At 50.7% G+C, this 14,248-nt stretch overlaps 1 protein-coding gene across 3 annotated transcripts; it reads right to left on the bottom strand.

Annotated features, from left to right (window-relative positions):
• Positions 1-2,014: 2,014 nt before the first annotated feature.
• On the bottom strand, positions 2,015-14,246 carry CDC25C (cell division cycle 25C). Of its 3 annotated transcripts, XM_084635687.1 has the most exons (16): positions 14,201-14,246; positions 13,277-13,483; positions 12,244-12,335; positions 11,052-11,091; positions 7,818-7,851; positions 7,546-7,632; positions 7,143-7,220; positions 6,539-6,676; positions 6,001-6,084; positions 5,538-5,690; positions 4,590-4,691; positions 4,035-4,097; positions 3,510-3,608; positions 3,222-3,355; positions 2,986-3,097; positions 2,016-2,657 (listed from the first exon to the last, which is right to left on the bottom strand). In XM_084635687.1, exons 2-16 carry the CDS (start codon positions 13,462-13,464, stop codon positions 2,517-2,519), a joined length of 1,545 nt encoding a protein of 514 aa, XP_084491813.1. In that variant the 5' UTR covers positions 13,465-13,483; positions 14,201-14,246; the 3' UTR covers positions 2,016-2,516. The 3 variants fall into 3 exon arrangements, with proteins under 3 accessions (XP_084491812.1, XP_084491813.1, XP_084491814.1); XM_084635686.1 differs by lacking the exon at positions 14,201-14,246 and having other exon boundaries at positions 2,015-2,657; positions 5,538-5,693; XM_084635688.1 differs by lacking the exons at positions 13,277-13,483; positions 14,201-14,246 and adding an exon at positions 12,939-13,229 and having other exon boundaries at positions 2,017-2,657; positions 5,538-5,693.
• Between the last annotated feature and the right edge of the window lie 2 nt (positions 14,247-14,248).

Here is a 14,248-nt window from a genome sequence, read left to right as displayed (position 1 = left end):
TCCTGGATCCATAGATGACAAGATGAACTCTGCACCTGGGGACACCTTGGAGCGTCAGCCAGGTGAATAAAGAGAACAGGTTCAGTTGGATGCAATGTACTGAAAGAGTCCAATTTCAGAGGTGTTTGCCACAAGCTCCTGCAGAAGCAGCAGTGTGTAGGGGGAGCATGGCCTCATAGCATGGCCGTATGCACTTTGCTCTCTCATCCCAGGGAGCCAGCTTACTACAGAATGGGAGATGAAACCTGGAAAAGAAAAAAAGCCAAACCACAACTCAGTCCCAAATGCCCAATCACTAGGAGGAAACATTCACAGGAAGGCATCAGGGTGAGGAGGGTCAGAGACACCACAGGAACCTGGTACTGGCTCTTCTTGGTGAGTCTGAAGGATATGGTATAACGCTGCTGTGCTGGCCAGTGGATTACCCTGTGGAGGGAAGAGTCCCTTGTATCCAGCCCCTGGAAACAAGGGCAAGATTGCCCCCTGGAGAATTCACACAAACCGTAGGGATGCCCCATTCTCTGCGCTTCCCCTCCTGCACTGTTTCATAGAGCATAGGTACTGGTGTTGACACCCGATTCCCAGATATCAGATATGCCTAGAGAGTCCAGCGGACATGGAGACATCTTCATCTCTTCACCTTAACTGTGTTGCAGCAGTGCCATCAAGTGGAACTGTTTCACCTAGCAGCAGCTTTGTGCTCCCCAGCCCTGCTCCCCCTGACCTTTCTTATGCAGTATCCCATTAGGCTTTACAGACAGCTTAAGAAGCTGGCCTTGTAAGACAGCATGGGATAGGCTAAACATCTCTTCCTTCCAAGCAAACTCAGATGTGGAGCTGTGCTCAGAGTCAGGACACTACAAGAGTTTATTCCTATAATTGTTCTTAGTTCTAAAGGCTGTGCAGAAAGAAAGTTTGCGTACCTCAGAGCCAAAGGAAGATCTTTGGACTTTCTGTTGCTCCCAGATTGGCTGGGATAGATTGAAAGAAGTAAATGTGAACTCACCGAATCTTTCCTGCTCTTTGTGGGCCCTAGAGCTACTGCTTTTTGGGAGCAGAAGGAACAAGGTAGAAGCTACTGACAATGTGAATAGCAAACAAATTGTAACATTTTCTCATAGTAGGTAAATTCAAAATTCTAACACAGAAAAATAGCACAACACACCGTCCCCACCCTTAGGCCAATGCCATCTCCTCTATATCATGCCTTTTCTAATCTACACTGCAGGCTCTTTGGAGCTGGGACCATCTCTTACTTGGCTGTAAAGCAGTACACACTCCTCTACTGTATGGAGAATAATTGTGTTTCAATTAGCATAAGTATTTATTTGCCTGGGTCATTGTTTACCTCAAGGACAAGACAGCCTGTTTTATTATATACATTCTCAATGTTCATGCAAAATATAACTGGGCCACATAAGGATTTCTAGCCGGGGCTCCATCTAGCCCAGGCTCCTGTCAGAGAGTGCCCCGCCAGAAGCTTCAGGGGAAGGTGCAAAAAACCCCACAATGGACAATTTTGGAATAACCTGCCCCCAAGGAAGTTTATTCCTAACTTTGTGCCTTGAAGCAGGATTCATATTCCTCTTAACGGGATGTTCTCCTCATCCATATAAATGGTTAACTCCCCCTCTTTATAGGTGGGAATTTCAAACTTGTCTTTTCCCCAACATTCTAAATGGAGATAATGGTAGAAGTCAAAATCCTAGTGAGCCAAGGAGGAAGCAAAGGTTTGCACATGTGATTTGATTAGCTGCTGTTCATCAATTCCTTAACTGACTGTATAAGGATAATAAGGATGCAGAAGAGATGTCATCTGACTGGTTAACATTGTTCCAGCCTTCAGTTTTAACCTTTTAGAGGCATAAAATAGAGGCTTACACATCACAGGACTTCTCAGCCAATCACAGGCCAGAATTTGGCATCTGTTTAGTCACCCAAGGGCTTCTGCCACAAGATGTTTTCATAATATCCTAATGGCACAGATGGGTGGGAGTCACCAGGCTGGAGGGACAGGGAGAGCTGTTCAAATCAAGCACTTTGGTATCTGTTTATTCTGTCACTAAAAAGAGACAATTAAATGCAAAACCTAGAGTAACAGTGAAGAGAAACACGGAGGTTCCTGCTAGAAGCAGGAGATGGAAAAAGGAGTCAAAGCTCAGGCTGTGACATACCTTGCTCTGCAATGGCTGGGCACAACATTGAGAGGCAGCCTAGAACCTGGCCCACTCTGTGCCTTCCATGTGAAGGAGGCCCCGTTTCCTTAAGGACTGCTGGGTCCACCCGGTTCATGCTCAGCCACAGTCTTTCTGAGATACAGCATCAAGAATCAAGACCTTTTTAACCAGCCTTCCTGTAGCATTCGTTAGCATCTGAAATGGCTGTGGACAAAGCAGGTTCCCACTTTCCAGCCTCTGACTGTCACCAAGTGACACATTTCCAAGAGAAAAAAGGCCGTTGCTGTTCAAGGCAGAGCCCTTCCAAGCAGTGCCCACTCAAGGCTGCTGCCTTTGCCTTCACAACTTCATGAGGCGAGCGATTTGGTTGCGTCTCCTCCGGTCTCCAGCCCACAACTTGCTCTTGGTACGGAATTTCAGCAACTCTGCCTTGTAGTCCTGGTGGTGCATTGGACAGTAGTCCTGGGGTTCACATAGCTCCTGAGAAGAGAAGGGAAGTCATTATCCAACTAGAGCAAGGGAACCCTAGCCAGCCCATCTAGACAATTCGAATGGTGGGAGCTGGGGCTGCTGTATTCTCAGTGGTATGGCATTGTTTCTTTGGTTTCACCTCACTGGTAACCAACACCTACTAGTGGGCAGTGGGGCACAGTCTAGTAGTCCAAGCACAGCAATGGGACCAGGAACTCAGTTCTAATCCCACTGCTAACACCGACTTTTCTGACTTGCTGTGGCCTTGAGGCAAGTCAGCTCCATCTCAGGAAGTCTGAGGATCCTTATCCCCACCAGTTGGATGCCCTGCCATTACCATGTACTCAGGGAAGAACTCCTTGTAGCCTCCCTTCAGGATGTAGAGCTCGGGATAGTGCAGTGCCGGGTACTCATTCATGGCTCGATCTTCCTCCCTCAGATAGCGGCACCTTCAAAAGCGACACGTGGAGCTGAGTGCAACAGGCAGCACCAAGACTTATTTCAGCCAGGAGCACCCACCCCCTGCTAGCCACTGCCTCTTCCCAGCTCTGACCAGACCGGGCCTGCACTCACATCCTGGGGCCCCGTTCCGAGGAGAATTCACAGTGGAACACAAGGACAATGCGTTTCTGTGGGGTGGACGGGAACAGAGGCTTCTTCAGCAAGAACTCAAAGACATCTTCCTGCCTGTGAAAGTTCAGAGCCCCCTGCAGTGCAGAAAAGGGGACAGGGTCATGGAGAAAGAAAGATCGATTCTCAGCCACAAATGGGGATATCGACAGCCAGGTGTGGCTCATCACAGACACCTGGTGCCCCTGCCCAGTTCCACCCCCTACTTCAGACCCTCCCCAGTTCCCTCACCTTTATGTGCCCCCCCAGATACTCATAGGGGTAGCGACAGTCGATGATGTAGAATGTCTCAATCAAGCTTTGGAATTCCCCAAAGAGAAGAGCAGCCACCTGTAAAGGATTGAACAATGAGGGGCAGCTTCCAGCTATACAACTTCCCCTTCTGAGACAGAACCGCTGCTCTTGCCAGGCCAGCAAGAGGCACAGGCTGTGTGCAGCAGGTCTCACTCAGTCCAAATACCAGAGAACATTCAAGTGATGTTTGTGGCTGGAATAGGGTGTGTCGAGTTATGCTCTAGTGTGAACAAGCTTTGAAGGCTGGATTAAGGAGTTTTTCTCCACATTCATGCAGTCAAGACTTGAACCAGGATTCACAAGCAGCAGCTTCAACAGGCAGGTCAAACAGCCCTCACCAAGCAGCTCTCAGGAGTGGTGCACAAGGATGTTGGAGGGGAGGGAGAGGCAGAGCTAGGGGCACAGGCATACTTGGGGTGGGAAAGGACACAGTTACAGACACAGGGGGAGGCCACTGCTCACAGTCTCCGGGGTGACGTATCTCAGGTCCTGTTGTCTTCCTGTCACTGTCGGCAGCGCATACACCTAGAGAGACATTCTCAGTCCAGCTCAGAATCGTAATAGCTGCAAGGCCCTTGCTCCTCTAGATTCTCAAACTCAGACTGGTTTCCACCCAAAAGGTACTGTGGTGACTCTCCTGGTATCTTCACCCCCCATCCACTCCTCCCACCCACATTCTCCATCCTCTGATTAAATCCATAACTGTTTCTTTGAGCACAGGATTCCTGTGTTTGCTGGGAGGTATTGCTCTCCGATCCTTGACTTACCTGCCACCTCCCTGGGGGCATCGGGATTTGATTTTGAATCAAAGATTGTTTAACATGTAGAAACCAAACCAGCTCCCTAGGAGTGTCTCTAGGGGTTACAGCTTAGGATTCTCATCTCACTGCTGTGCAGCAAGGAAAATAACCAGCTCTGCACATCAACATTAGGTGGCTCCTTCTCCCATGTCAAGGCATACCCCTTCTGAGAGCTGGGAGACCGCTCAGGGCACAGGTGGCTGGAAGAGACACAGACCTTAGAGAAGTCCCCGATGAGCTGTCGGAAGCCATAGTCCTGATCGAGAACTTTGACAATTTCCATGTCTGAGAGTGAGGCCGTCTTCTTCAGAGTTGCACCCTGCAACCAACCAGGCAGCTATTAGCAATACACAAGCCAACCAGTCCCTGCTCTACTGTGAGGCTCTGCCCATGTGGGCTGGGCAACACCCGCCCTACAGTTTCCCCAAAGAAAAGGCTAGACTACCCCCTCCAAAGTCCCTGGCATAAGAGCGGCCAGACGGGGTCAGACCAAAGCTCCATCTAGCCCCGTGTCCTGTCTGCCGACAGTGGCCAGTGCCAGGTGCCCCAGGGGGAAAGAACAGGACAAGTAATCATCAAGTGATCCATCCCCTATCGCCCATTCCCGGTTTCTGGCAAACAGAGGCTGGGGACACCATCCCTGCCCATCCTGGCTAGTAGCCATTGATGGACCTATCCTCCCTGAACCCTGTTATAGTCTTGATCTTCACAACATCCTCTGGCAAAGAGTTCCACAGTGTGGAGACTGTGCGTTGTGTGAAGAAATACTTCCTTTTGTTTGTTTTAAACGTGCTGCCTATTTATTTCATTTGGTGACCCCCTAGTTCTTGTGTTATGAGAAGGGGTAAATAACACTTCCTTATTTACTTTCTCCACACCAGTCATGATTTTATAGACCTCTATCATATCCCCCCGCAGTCATTCCTTTTCCAAGCTCAAAAGTCCCAGTCTTATTAATTTCTCTTCATATGGAAGCTGTTCCATCCCCCTAATCATTTTTGTTGCCCTTTTCTGAACCTTTTCCAGTTCCAACAGATCTTTTTGAGATGGGGCAATCACATCCGCACACATTATTCAAGGTGTGGAATTTATAAAGAGGCAACATGATATTTTCTGCCCTATTATCTATCCCTTTCCTAATGATTCCCAGGTCTGGCTCCCTTACCCGCTCCAGCTCCTCATAGACAGGGCTGCGTCTCAGTTTCACCTTGACTGGAGTTTCATTGTCCTGGCATCTCACTATTCGCTTCAGCACCGGTCTGTCCAACTTCTCTGGCATGGATGGTGAGCGGTACAGGCGACTTCTGTTGATGGAGACCTGCTTGGAAACAGAGAAGAGGGGAAGAACAGGCAAGTCACAAGGGGGCGCCATCTCCCCAGCTCAACACTTTCGGAGCAATGCTCCCTGCCTGGAAGCCTGGGTTGCAGAGGCCCATCTCTGTAAAGCCCCTTTGGAGCTGGAAGCAGAGCAGCTCCTCCTAGAATGGCAATAAGTGGATAGTGAGCAATGCCAGCCCTATCAGCACCCCCCCAGTACAAGAAGGATTTTTGCCCTGCAGGATACAAGCTTTGCCCAGACACATGGGCGGGTCTGATTTAATGATGTATTAGTAGGTAAGCTCACTCACTTCACTGACATTGATGTCCTGTGTGAGGAGGGGTCCAGAGAGCAGGACAGCCATGCTGGAGGACAGGTTCCCAGCCACTGGTTTCTGGGGGGCAGAGAAACAGCATTAACCACAAGCACAACTCACCTGAAATCACTGTCAGGTATCCAGTGACCAAGAGTAACCTGTAACTATGTGCTGCTGTGCCCAGTGATGGAGAGAGGACACACTGCTAGGGATCTGCTAGCGTCCAGGAGGGCTGCTCACCACATCCCAGATAGCTCCACTCCTCCAGCTGTGGAAGGGGAGAGCTGAGCTTTGCATCTTCTCCCAGTGGAACTCAGGTTGCCAATACTTTGTCCAGCTAAACACTGCCAAAGCTGCCCAGGTCCCTAGAAACATCCAGAATGCTCCCAAACACCTGCTGGCTCTCGGTAGCCTGTCAGTCCAGTCCAGGATAGACTCTGCAGTGTCTACTTCCCCAGCCTGTGAACTGCTCCATGAAGCACACAGTGGAGTACATGCAGGGCAGATGATGACTATGCCTGGCTCTTCTCACCTCCAGGTCTTCTTGTTCACTGGGGAAGAGCTCTTCAAAGCTGTCCAAGTTCTCTGCCATTCTGCGTGGATGCAGGGCCACTGCAGCAATTGGGCTACCCAGATCTTTCACCTCACACTCCTCCAAGCCCCCTGCATCCTGACGGGGGGAGATGGAGTTAGAGTCCTGCAACAGTGCCTTGCTCCCACCCAGGAAAGCTGCACTGTAGATCCCAGACCTGCTCTGCAATGCTTTCCAGTGCCACTCACGGACAGTAATTCCTGATGGTGGAGAACCAGACTCCATATGGTCAGTCTGTTAACGAATCCCAGAGAGTACTGCCTAGAGCTGTTGCAGAGCAGACTTCCCTGACTGCCCCCAGTGTCAAACCAATACACAAACCTGTGACCTCTCTGATTCCTGCTCTCCACAGGACACAAGACTTCAGACAAGGCACAGACAGTGCCTCCCATCAGAAAAGGGAGATCTGACCCAGCCTGCTCCCCTCCTCCAAATTTCAGAGGAGGACCCATCCCCATCCCGCTCTGGCTATCATTGGCATTATCCTCTCCACACTTATGGTGTTAGGTCATTGGATACTGAGAAGCCTGAAGCATTAACTCACCAGCTGAGCTGTTGCTCTCTTTCGAAACAGCAGGGACCTAGGCATTTGCCACCCTGGACACTTAAAGCAGACACCCTCCTGAAAAAAGAGAAAGGGGAAGGGGCCTTTGGCTGAAAGCTGGCCACATCTGCTACCTCCAGGGTCAAGAGCCTACGACAGTTTCAAACCTCCCCCAGCATTAAACAGGCACTGGATCTTGGTTAGGAGTAGATTCAGTACTGCAGTTAGTGGGGAAAGAGGAAAGGCAATTTGGGGATCCTACAGGATTACCCCTTTCCATATTCAGTGCTTGGTAAGGATTCTGTGCTACAGAGCTGCGGAGCTGCTGACATGTGCTCCCATCTGTCACCACTTCCAGAAAAATCCTGTGCAGCCCTCCCGACCCCATCCAGCAGGTACTTACATTTTCCTTGTTCAGGGAGCTGTCTGTCTCATTGCCCTCTCGATGCATGGAGCCTGGGGAACTCGGTGTGCTGCATAATACCTGGGGCTACAGTGCACAGAAGGGATTGCTCACTGGGTCAATAGTAAGCATGAGCCCCAAAACCTGCAGTCAGTGTCCCACTGCATCTAGCCTCCTTACACCAGCCCACAGCATTTTCTGGGCCTGCTCAGGTGCCCCAACTCCTCCCGGTAAAAAAATAACCTGTCTCCCAGCGAAGAGCAGTCACTTACCAGGAAAGATATTACATTCCGTCTCGGTGCCTCTCTGCAGGGAGAAAAACAGCCTGTCAGGGTGTCCTGGGTCCTGCTCTGCTCTCCAGCCTGCACCCACCCACTTCAGTATGTCCCTGCAGAACTTATGCCGAATGACAATGCTCAGCACTAACACAGCACCTTGGTGACACTCAGCAGGCAGGACAGGATGATTATCCCATTTTATGGAAGGGACACTAAGTCTCAGAGAAACAGAATCTCGCCCCAGACCACATGGTGAGTCACTGGCAGAGCTGAGATTAGGACTCAGGGATCCTGCCCCTCATTTTACAGTTCATCCCTCCTATTTATGCTGAACAGGACATGGCTGGCCAGCTGCAAACTGTCTCTCTCGTATTTCCAGATTCTTATGTAAAACTGAGTAAGAAATAATACCACACCCAATGCAACTGGTGCTCCCATGATGACCCTAAAAACCAATTTTCCACATCACAAAAAAACACTGCTTTGTCAGTAGGCCCAGAAGAGACTGAATTGTCCCCTTCAAAGGCCTTCAGGCCCAAACTCCACCTGACCAGGCTCAGGCAGGACTGAAACCAGAAAACATATGTACTACATGCAGCCAGTTAAAGACAATGCAGGGAGCCGCTGTAGGCAAGAACCTGCAGGCTGTCTATGATCAGCAGGAGGCTGCCTCGTGAGAAGAATACGTTGATGATTGTGTATGAGAGAAAACAGCCATTTCTGACAGCAGCCTAGCCACATGCACCACCTGGTCTGGAATGCCCCCTGCATGGGTGGGCAGGGCAGGGAAGCAATAAGCTCCCATCTAGGAAACGCTGAACAAACTTCAAAGATTGTTCTCTTGTGTATTGCAGTAGTGCCCAAAGGCCCTGCTTAGGCATCACTGCGCTGGTACTGCCCCAAAGAGCTCACAGTCTAATCTGAAACAGGGCTTGCCAAGCAAGTGTGCCAGACAGAGGACGGTGTGCATGTGCTGGGGGGATGGGATCCGATCCAACTCTAGCCCTGGGGCTGGAGGCTGCACAGTCATCCCGTTAATTTTACAAACTGCACTCAGCCTAGCTAGTTTTGCTGTCATTGGTCAGTGATCTTGTGCAGGGTCTCAGCAGAAGTGGTTCTTGAGGAAGGATTTGAAGGAGGAGAGACCAGTGACCTGTTGTACTAATTTAGATGGAATATGAGCTGAAGTTGTTAACATAACCCAGTCACTGTCCAACATTAAACTCTATTAAACAAGGTCTGGGGTTTGGTATACAGAGACCACAGCCTGCTTAGTACCGTGGCAGACATATAATTAAAAATCCTTTTTAATCTTTTATTAAAGATGCAGAAAAGAAGGAAAGCAGTTAAGCCATTTCAAATGTAAGGTATTAAGTAAGGCTTTCATTTGAACATCCCTTGTTCCCTTTCCTGTTAGCTATAGGGAGTTATAGAAGGGAAAACACCCTTGTGTGACAGTCTATTTGATGGTATCAAAGATGAACTAGATAATACTTAGTCCTGCCATGAGTGCAGGGGATTAGACTAGATGACCTCTCGCAGTCCCGTTCAGGCCTATGATAATTACTGTCTTCTTTGGTAAGAATGAAAAAGTTAGTTGAGATGAGCTGGAGCTGCTGTTGTTGCTACTTCCGTTAAAGTCCTAAACTGTCCCTTTGGGGAAAAGAAAAGAAGTTAGTGGAGATTAATGACAGCAGCAGCAGCAGCTCCAGTTTAAATCCAGTCTCGTTTCATCTCAGTTGGTTGTTGGGATTCAGCTGGAGCTGCTATGGGTGGCGATGTTGTCTGGCTCAGTCTGGTCAGGACATTGCTCACGGTTAGGGTAACAGAGGCTCAGAAACCCAGGAGATGGTGGGGGTGACAGCCATGATGGCAAAGTTCGCTTCCATTTGTTCTTCCCTCTGTTCTTTCTTATTTTCTTCCCCAAATCTCTTTCTTTAAGGACCCTTAAAGGGAATGGTGGGTAAAATAGCTGTTGTAATAACTGGCCCTACAACTTTACCAACTCTAAAAAGTATATGAAAGTTCTAAGATGTTACCTGCCATAACAGATGTTAATGAAAGTAGGTCAAATTGTTTTCAGTAATGAATGTTTATTATTTAGTCCACTAGTTAGGGCTAGTTTCTGACATACCAATTTTGGTTACTTACTTTCTGGTTCCACATCATCAGTTTACCAAGCATGATTTTAACATAGTCCTTGAGTTATATCAAAGTTACCTTTTTGTTTAGACTAATTCAGTTTTTCTGTCTCCCTTTTGTATCTTGTCCCATTAACATTTGTTGTTATAGGTTAGTCACATATTATGAACATATATATACTTATTACAGCTGAGCTAACAATTAAGAGTAAATTTATAGCCTAATTATTAAAACAGGCCTTCAGATTTACTCAGAGATCTTTTTGACTTGACTTTGCTTCTCTTTTCGCATGTGAGCACTGCAATGCAGATACATAACAGAAATGGTGCCTGCCTGACCATGCTGGAGACTGAAGCAGTCTAGCCACAGAAGAAGGTACTGTATGGGCAGCTGCAGCACAGAACTTCACTTCACCCTCTCGCACGCCTCAATCATATTTTGGAAGGATCCCATCAAAGGGAATTCAATTACTGTGGCCCATTTAGTCCTTGGTCTGTCCATTGAGCCTGCTGACAAAGCGGTGTTTTTTTTGTGATATGAAAACCTCTGAATTAGGAACTGGGCTGAGTTGGTTTAAAAAACACACAATGCTCATTCACATGAAAACCAGAGCCACAGAATAGAAACTACTTTTGGTTACTACTAACGGTAGCCAGATCTGAACAGCTGATTGGAGGTGAAGGAGTCCATATTATTACTGACCCTCTCTGTAAATGAATGGTGGTTATGATTAAATAGAGCTCAAAAGGAGAAGGAGTGCAAAGACTCAGCAGCTGGAAAGGAAAGGTTTGTATGACATGGCACATGGCACACTCCATCTAGAACCTAAATATTAAGACTCCTTGCTTAACTGCACAGTATCTTCCAGCCATGAGTCACTCACATTTTACAAAGATAAGACGACTATCTGGGCAGAACAGGAAAGATCCCTGCTACTTTTGAGGGAAAATCTCTTCCTCAGCCCAAGCCTGGTATGTATTGCCATTTCAGAGCATATCATTCTTCATCTGATCTGGCTCATTAACAGGAACTACAGATACTGTGGGGATGGGTGCTCATAGAAGAGCCCTGATATACAGAACTTACAGCCCATGCGGAGGTCCTGATGAGTCCACTCGACCTACAGCTGAAGAGAGATAAATCAGCAAAACACAGTGGGCATGAGCATGGAGCATAAACTAGGAGCAATTATGGTAAATGAAGAAAAGGCATCAAGAGTCTCCTGTGGCCAACATGCTATGACTACCCAAGATGGGAGATTAGACAGAAACAGATAATGGTAGGCGGAATATCAGGAACACCTCCTAGTGAGGAGACCCAGGCTGTGGAATGGTTTCCAGGAAGTAACTGGAGACATTTCAAACTACAGTGGAAAAAATTTTAGAAATTATATGGCAGGGCTCAGTACTGCACAGTCCCAAGGGATGGATGAGACAAACTTGAAGATTTTGAGATTCACAAAACTAGTAAAGCAGCATTTGCTGCTGATTTAACTTGTTCAAGGAAGACAATATTTGTAACCTTCACTTTTAAGGCAGCGTGAGACGGGGGATGTGCGCCACTAATATTGCTGATGTGTTGCTACAGCATCCCTAGATTTATGTAAACGGTAAAGACAAATTATCCCATGTGCCGATGCTTTCCATGCATTGGCAACAGCCGTTAGAGACCAGTTCAAGGGAGCATGCTAAGAGAATAGCTACAACAGCCAATCTTTTCACTATAAGGATGGAAGAGTCCTTTCCACCTGGCTAGTCTGTGAAGTCTAGTCCTTGTGGAAGCTGGGCTCGTTTTGGACTGTCTCATATTGAAGGGGTGTACAGCTGGAGCTGAGGATTCTGAGAGTCTTGGCACCATTATTAACAATTACAAACACTGACGGTTGGAAATAGCCAGTCAGGTGAGCTGCAGCTACTGCCTATACTATGCAAAATGTGCTTGTTTTACTTGTCTTCATCTACCCACAACCCGTCTATCTGTTTAATCCACCTGTTGCATCTTTTCATAATCCCATAACGAGAGAGTTCTCAGGAACTCTCTTATTACTTATTTAATACCACATAGCAAAATGAGGTACTGGTCCTTGATTGGGACCCCTAGGTAGGCATTCTTGCAATACAAAACAAATAACAAACAACAATAATAATGGGAAGGAGCCGAGCTGGCTGACAGTACTAGCTGTTACCAAAGATGTTCTTTTGGGTCTTGCCACCAGCGTAATAGCAAGCAATAAAACTAGGGCTAAGGCTCAATTTTGTCCCAGCCAGTCAGCTCTTACCAGCCATGTCTGGGGAATGGGTGAAATTGAAGGTGGGCGTCTCCTCACCACTGCTGAGATCAGACAGATCTAGACAGCACTTTGGCGTGTCCCTGCAACAACACATCAAAATCCAAAGTATTAGGGGATGGGGGAAATTGTGACATTTTTGTAAATCAGCATGTAGACATCAAGGTATGAGACTGCACTGGATCCAACAGCAGGATCTCCGTCAGGACTCTTTTCTGCATCATGCACCCACTTTACCTTCCCCAGCCCTATCAGAGCCTGAGTTTTGTGAGCCATTTTGGGAGGCCTTGAGGGTGCCTTTATAAAAAGATGGATCCTTTCAGCCTGGGATGGCTCCTCGGGCTCCAGACAGGTTTAGTGGCCATGCTATTCACACCAAGAGACTTTTTTTTTTTAAAATGAGAAGCCCTCCCAGAGTTTCTTGCAGGAACCGGTACTAGGACAGAGAGTTTTATAGTCCTTTTGGTTCCTTTTGAGCAGGCCTTGCAGACATCACAACCTTTAGACTAAAGTGGTTTTCAACACAATGATGCAAACACTAAACAGCAAGAAAATCCTAAATTTAGGCCTGAATTTATCAACCCTCCCCACAGGCATCAAGAGCAAACTGCTGACCCAATCCCTGTAGTAGGAGCTCTAGTGGGTGTGCACATCCTGACTCAAGCTGAGCAAAGAGACTCTCTTACCCCCCAGCTTCTTTCCCAATGCGACTTGCACTACTGCCCCTCGCCCTGCTCTGGGGAGATCAGAAGCACGATTCGGTCTCTGCCTGCTGGGCAGCCTGAGCGGCAGGCGGACGAAACGCCCGCGGAATTCAGCAAAGCACCAAGCGGAGCCTGTGCACGGCCCGGCTCTGCGCTCGCCGGCAGGGCGGGTGCATGGCAGACTTCGGTCCCGTCGGGGCGGAGGCCGAGCCCGTCCCCCGGCACCGCACTGGTCCCTGGGTCTGTTGCGCATCCCAGCGGCCAGGCCGGGGATTCTCCCCGCGCGGCCCCAGCGCCCGCGGCGGCGAGGCGGGATTTACCCAGCCACGGTGCTGAGGTTCCTAAAGCCCCGAGCGAGGTCGGTGACCGGGGTGCGGGGCGGCTCCGGGGTGAAGGGCAGGGAGACCTCCGTAGCCCGCAGCGAGTTCAGCACCATCCTGCAGCGGGCTCGGAAGCCGAGACGCGAGCGGACGCCGCCGGGTCCCGCAGGGGAGAGATTCCCGGCCATGGCGCCACGGGACCGCCACCTGGGAGCACACAAGCCGGGTCACCCGCGGCAACCGCCCGCGGCCCGAGCCCAGGGCATCCGGGCGCCCTCGGGTCACGCCCCGCCCGGGACAGGCTCACGCCGGAGCCAGAGCCGCGGCCAGTCCCCGGGTCCCCCCAGCCGGCGGTGCCGCCCCGCGCCCATTGCCCCGCCCCCGGCCGCGCCCCGCCCCGCCCCACGGCGCGCCCATCGCTGCTCCGGTCTCGCCCCAGTCCCCGGGTCCCCCCAGCCGGCGGTGCCGCCCCGCGCCCGCCCCCGCGCCCCGCACCGTCCCCGGCCGCGCCCCGCCCCGCGCCGATCGCTGCTCCGGTCTCGCCCCAGTCCCCGGGTCCCCCCCAGCCGGCGGTGCCACCCCACCCCCGCCCCCGGCCGCGCCCCGCCCCGCGCCCATCGCTGCTCCGGTCTCGCCCCAGTCCCCGGGTCCCCCCAGCCGGCGGTGCCGCCCCGCGCCCGCCCCCGCGCCCCGCACCGCCCCCGGCCGTGCCCCGCCCCGATCGCTGCTCCGGTCTCGCCCCAGTCCCCGGGTCCCCCCAGCCGGCGGTGCCGCCCCGCCCCCGCGCCCCGCCCCCGGCCGCGCCCCGCCCCGCCCCACGGCGCTCCCATCGCTGCTCCGGTCTCGCCCCAGTCCCCGGGTCCCCCCAGCCGGCGGTGCCGCCCCGCGCCCGCCCCCGCGCCCCGCACCGGCCGCGCCCCGCACCGCCCCGCGCCGCGCCGATCGCTGCTCCGGTCTCGCCCCAGTCCCCGG

The sequence above is a fragment of the Lepidochelys olivacea genome, assembly GCF_965140295.1.
Source record: "Lepidochelys olivacea isolate rLepOli2 genome assembly, chromosome: 8".
NCBI lineage: Eukaryota > Metazoa > Chordata > Testudines > Cheloniidae > Lepidochelys > Lepidochelys olivacea.
Note: the sequence above shows the minus strand (reverse complement) of the source record. Positions and strands in the feature narration are given on the sequence as shown.

What these genes read in the sequence shown, in the direction of transcription:
- CDC25C (XM_084635686.1), bottom strand. Translation starts at nt 13,464, where the DNA reads ATGGCCGGGAATCTCTCCCCTGCGGGACCCGGCGGCGTCCGCTCGCGT. An exon ending in GCTCCCTGAACAAGGAAAAT is followed by an intron (nt 7,221 to 7,545) that starts GTAAGTACCTGC and finishes CTCTTTTTTCAG; the next exon opens with GAGGGTGTCTGCTTTAAGTG. An exon ending in TCGGAACGGGGCCCCAGGAT is followed by an intron (nt 3,098 to 3,221) that starts GTGAGTGCAGGC and finishes TCGCTTTTGAAG; the next exon opens with GTGCCGCTATCTGAGGGAGG.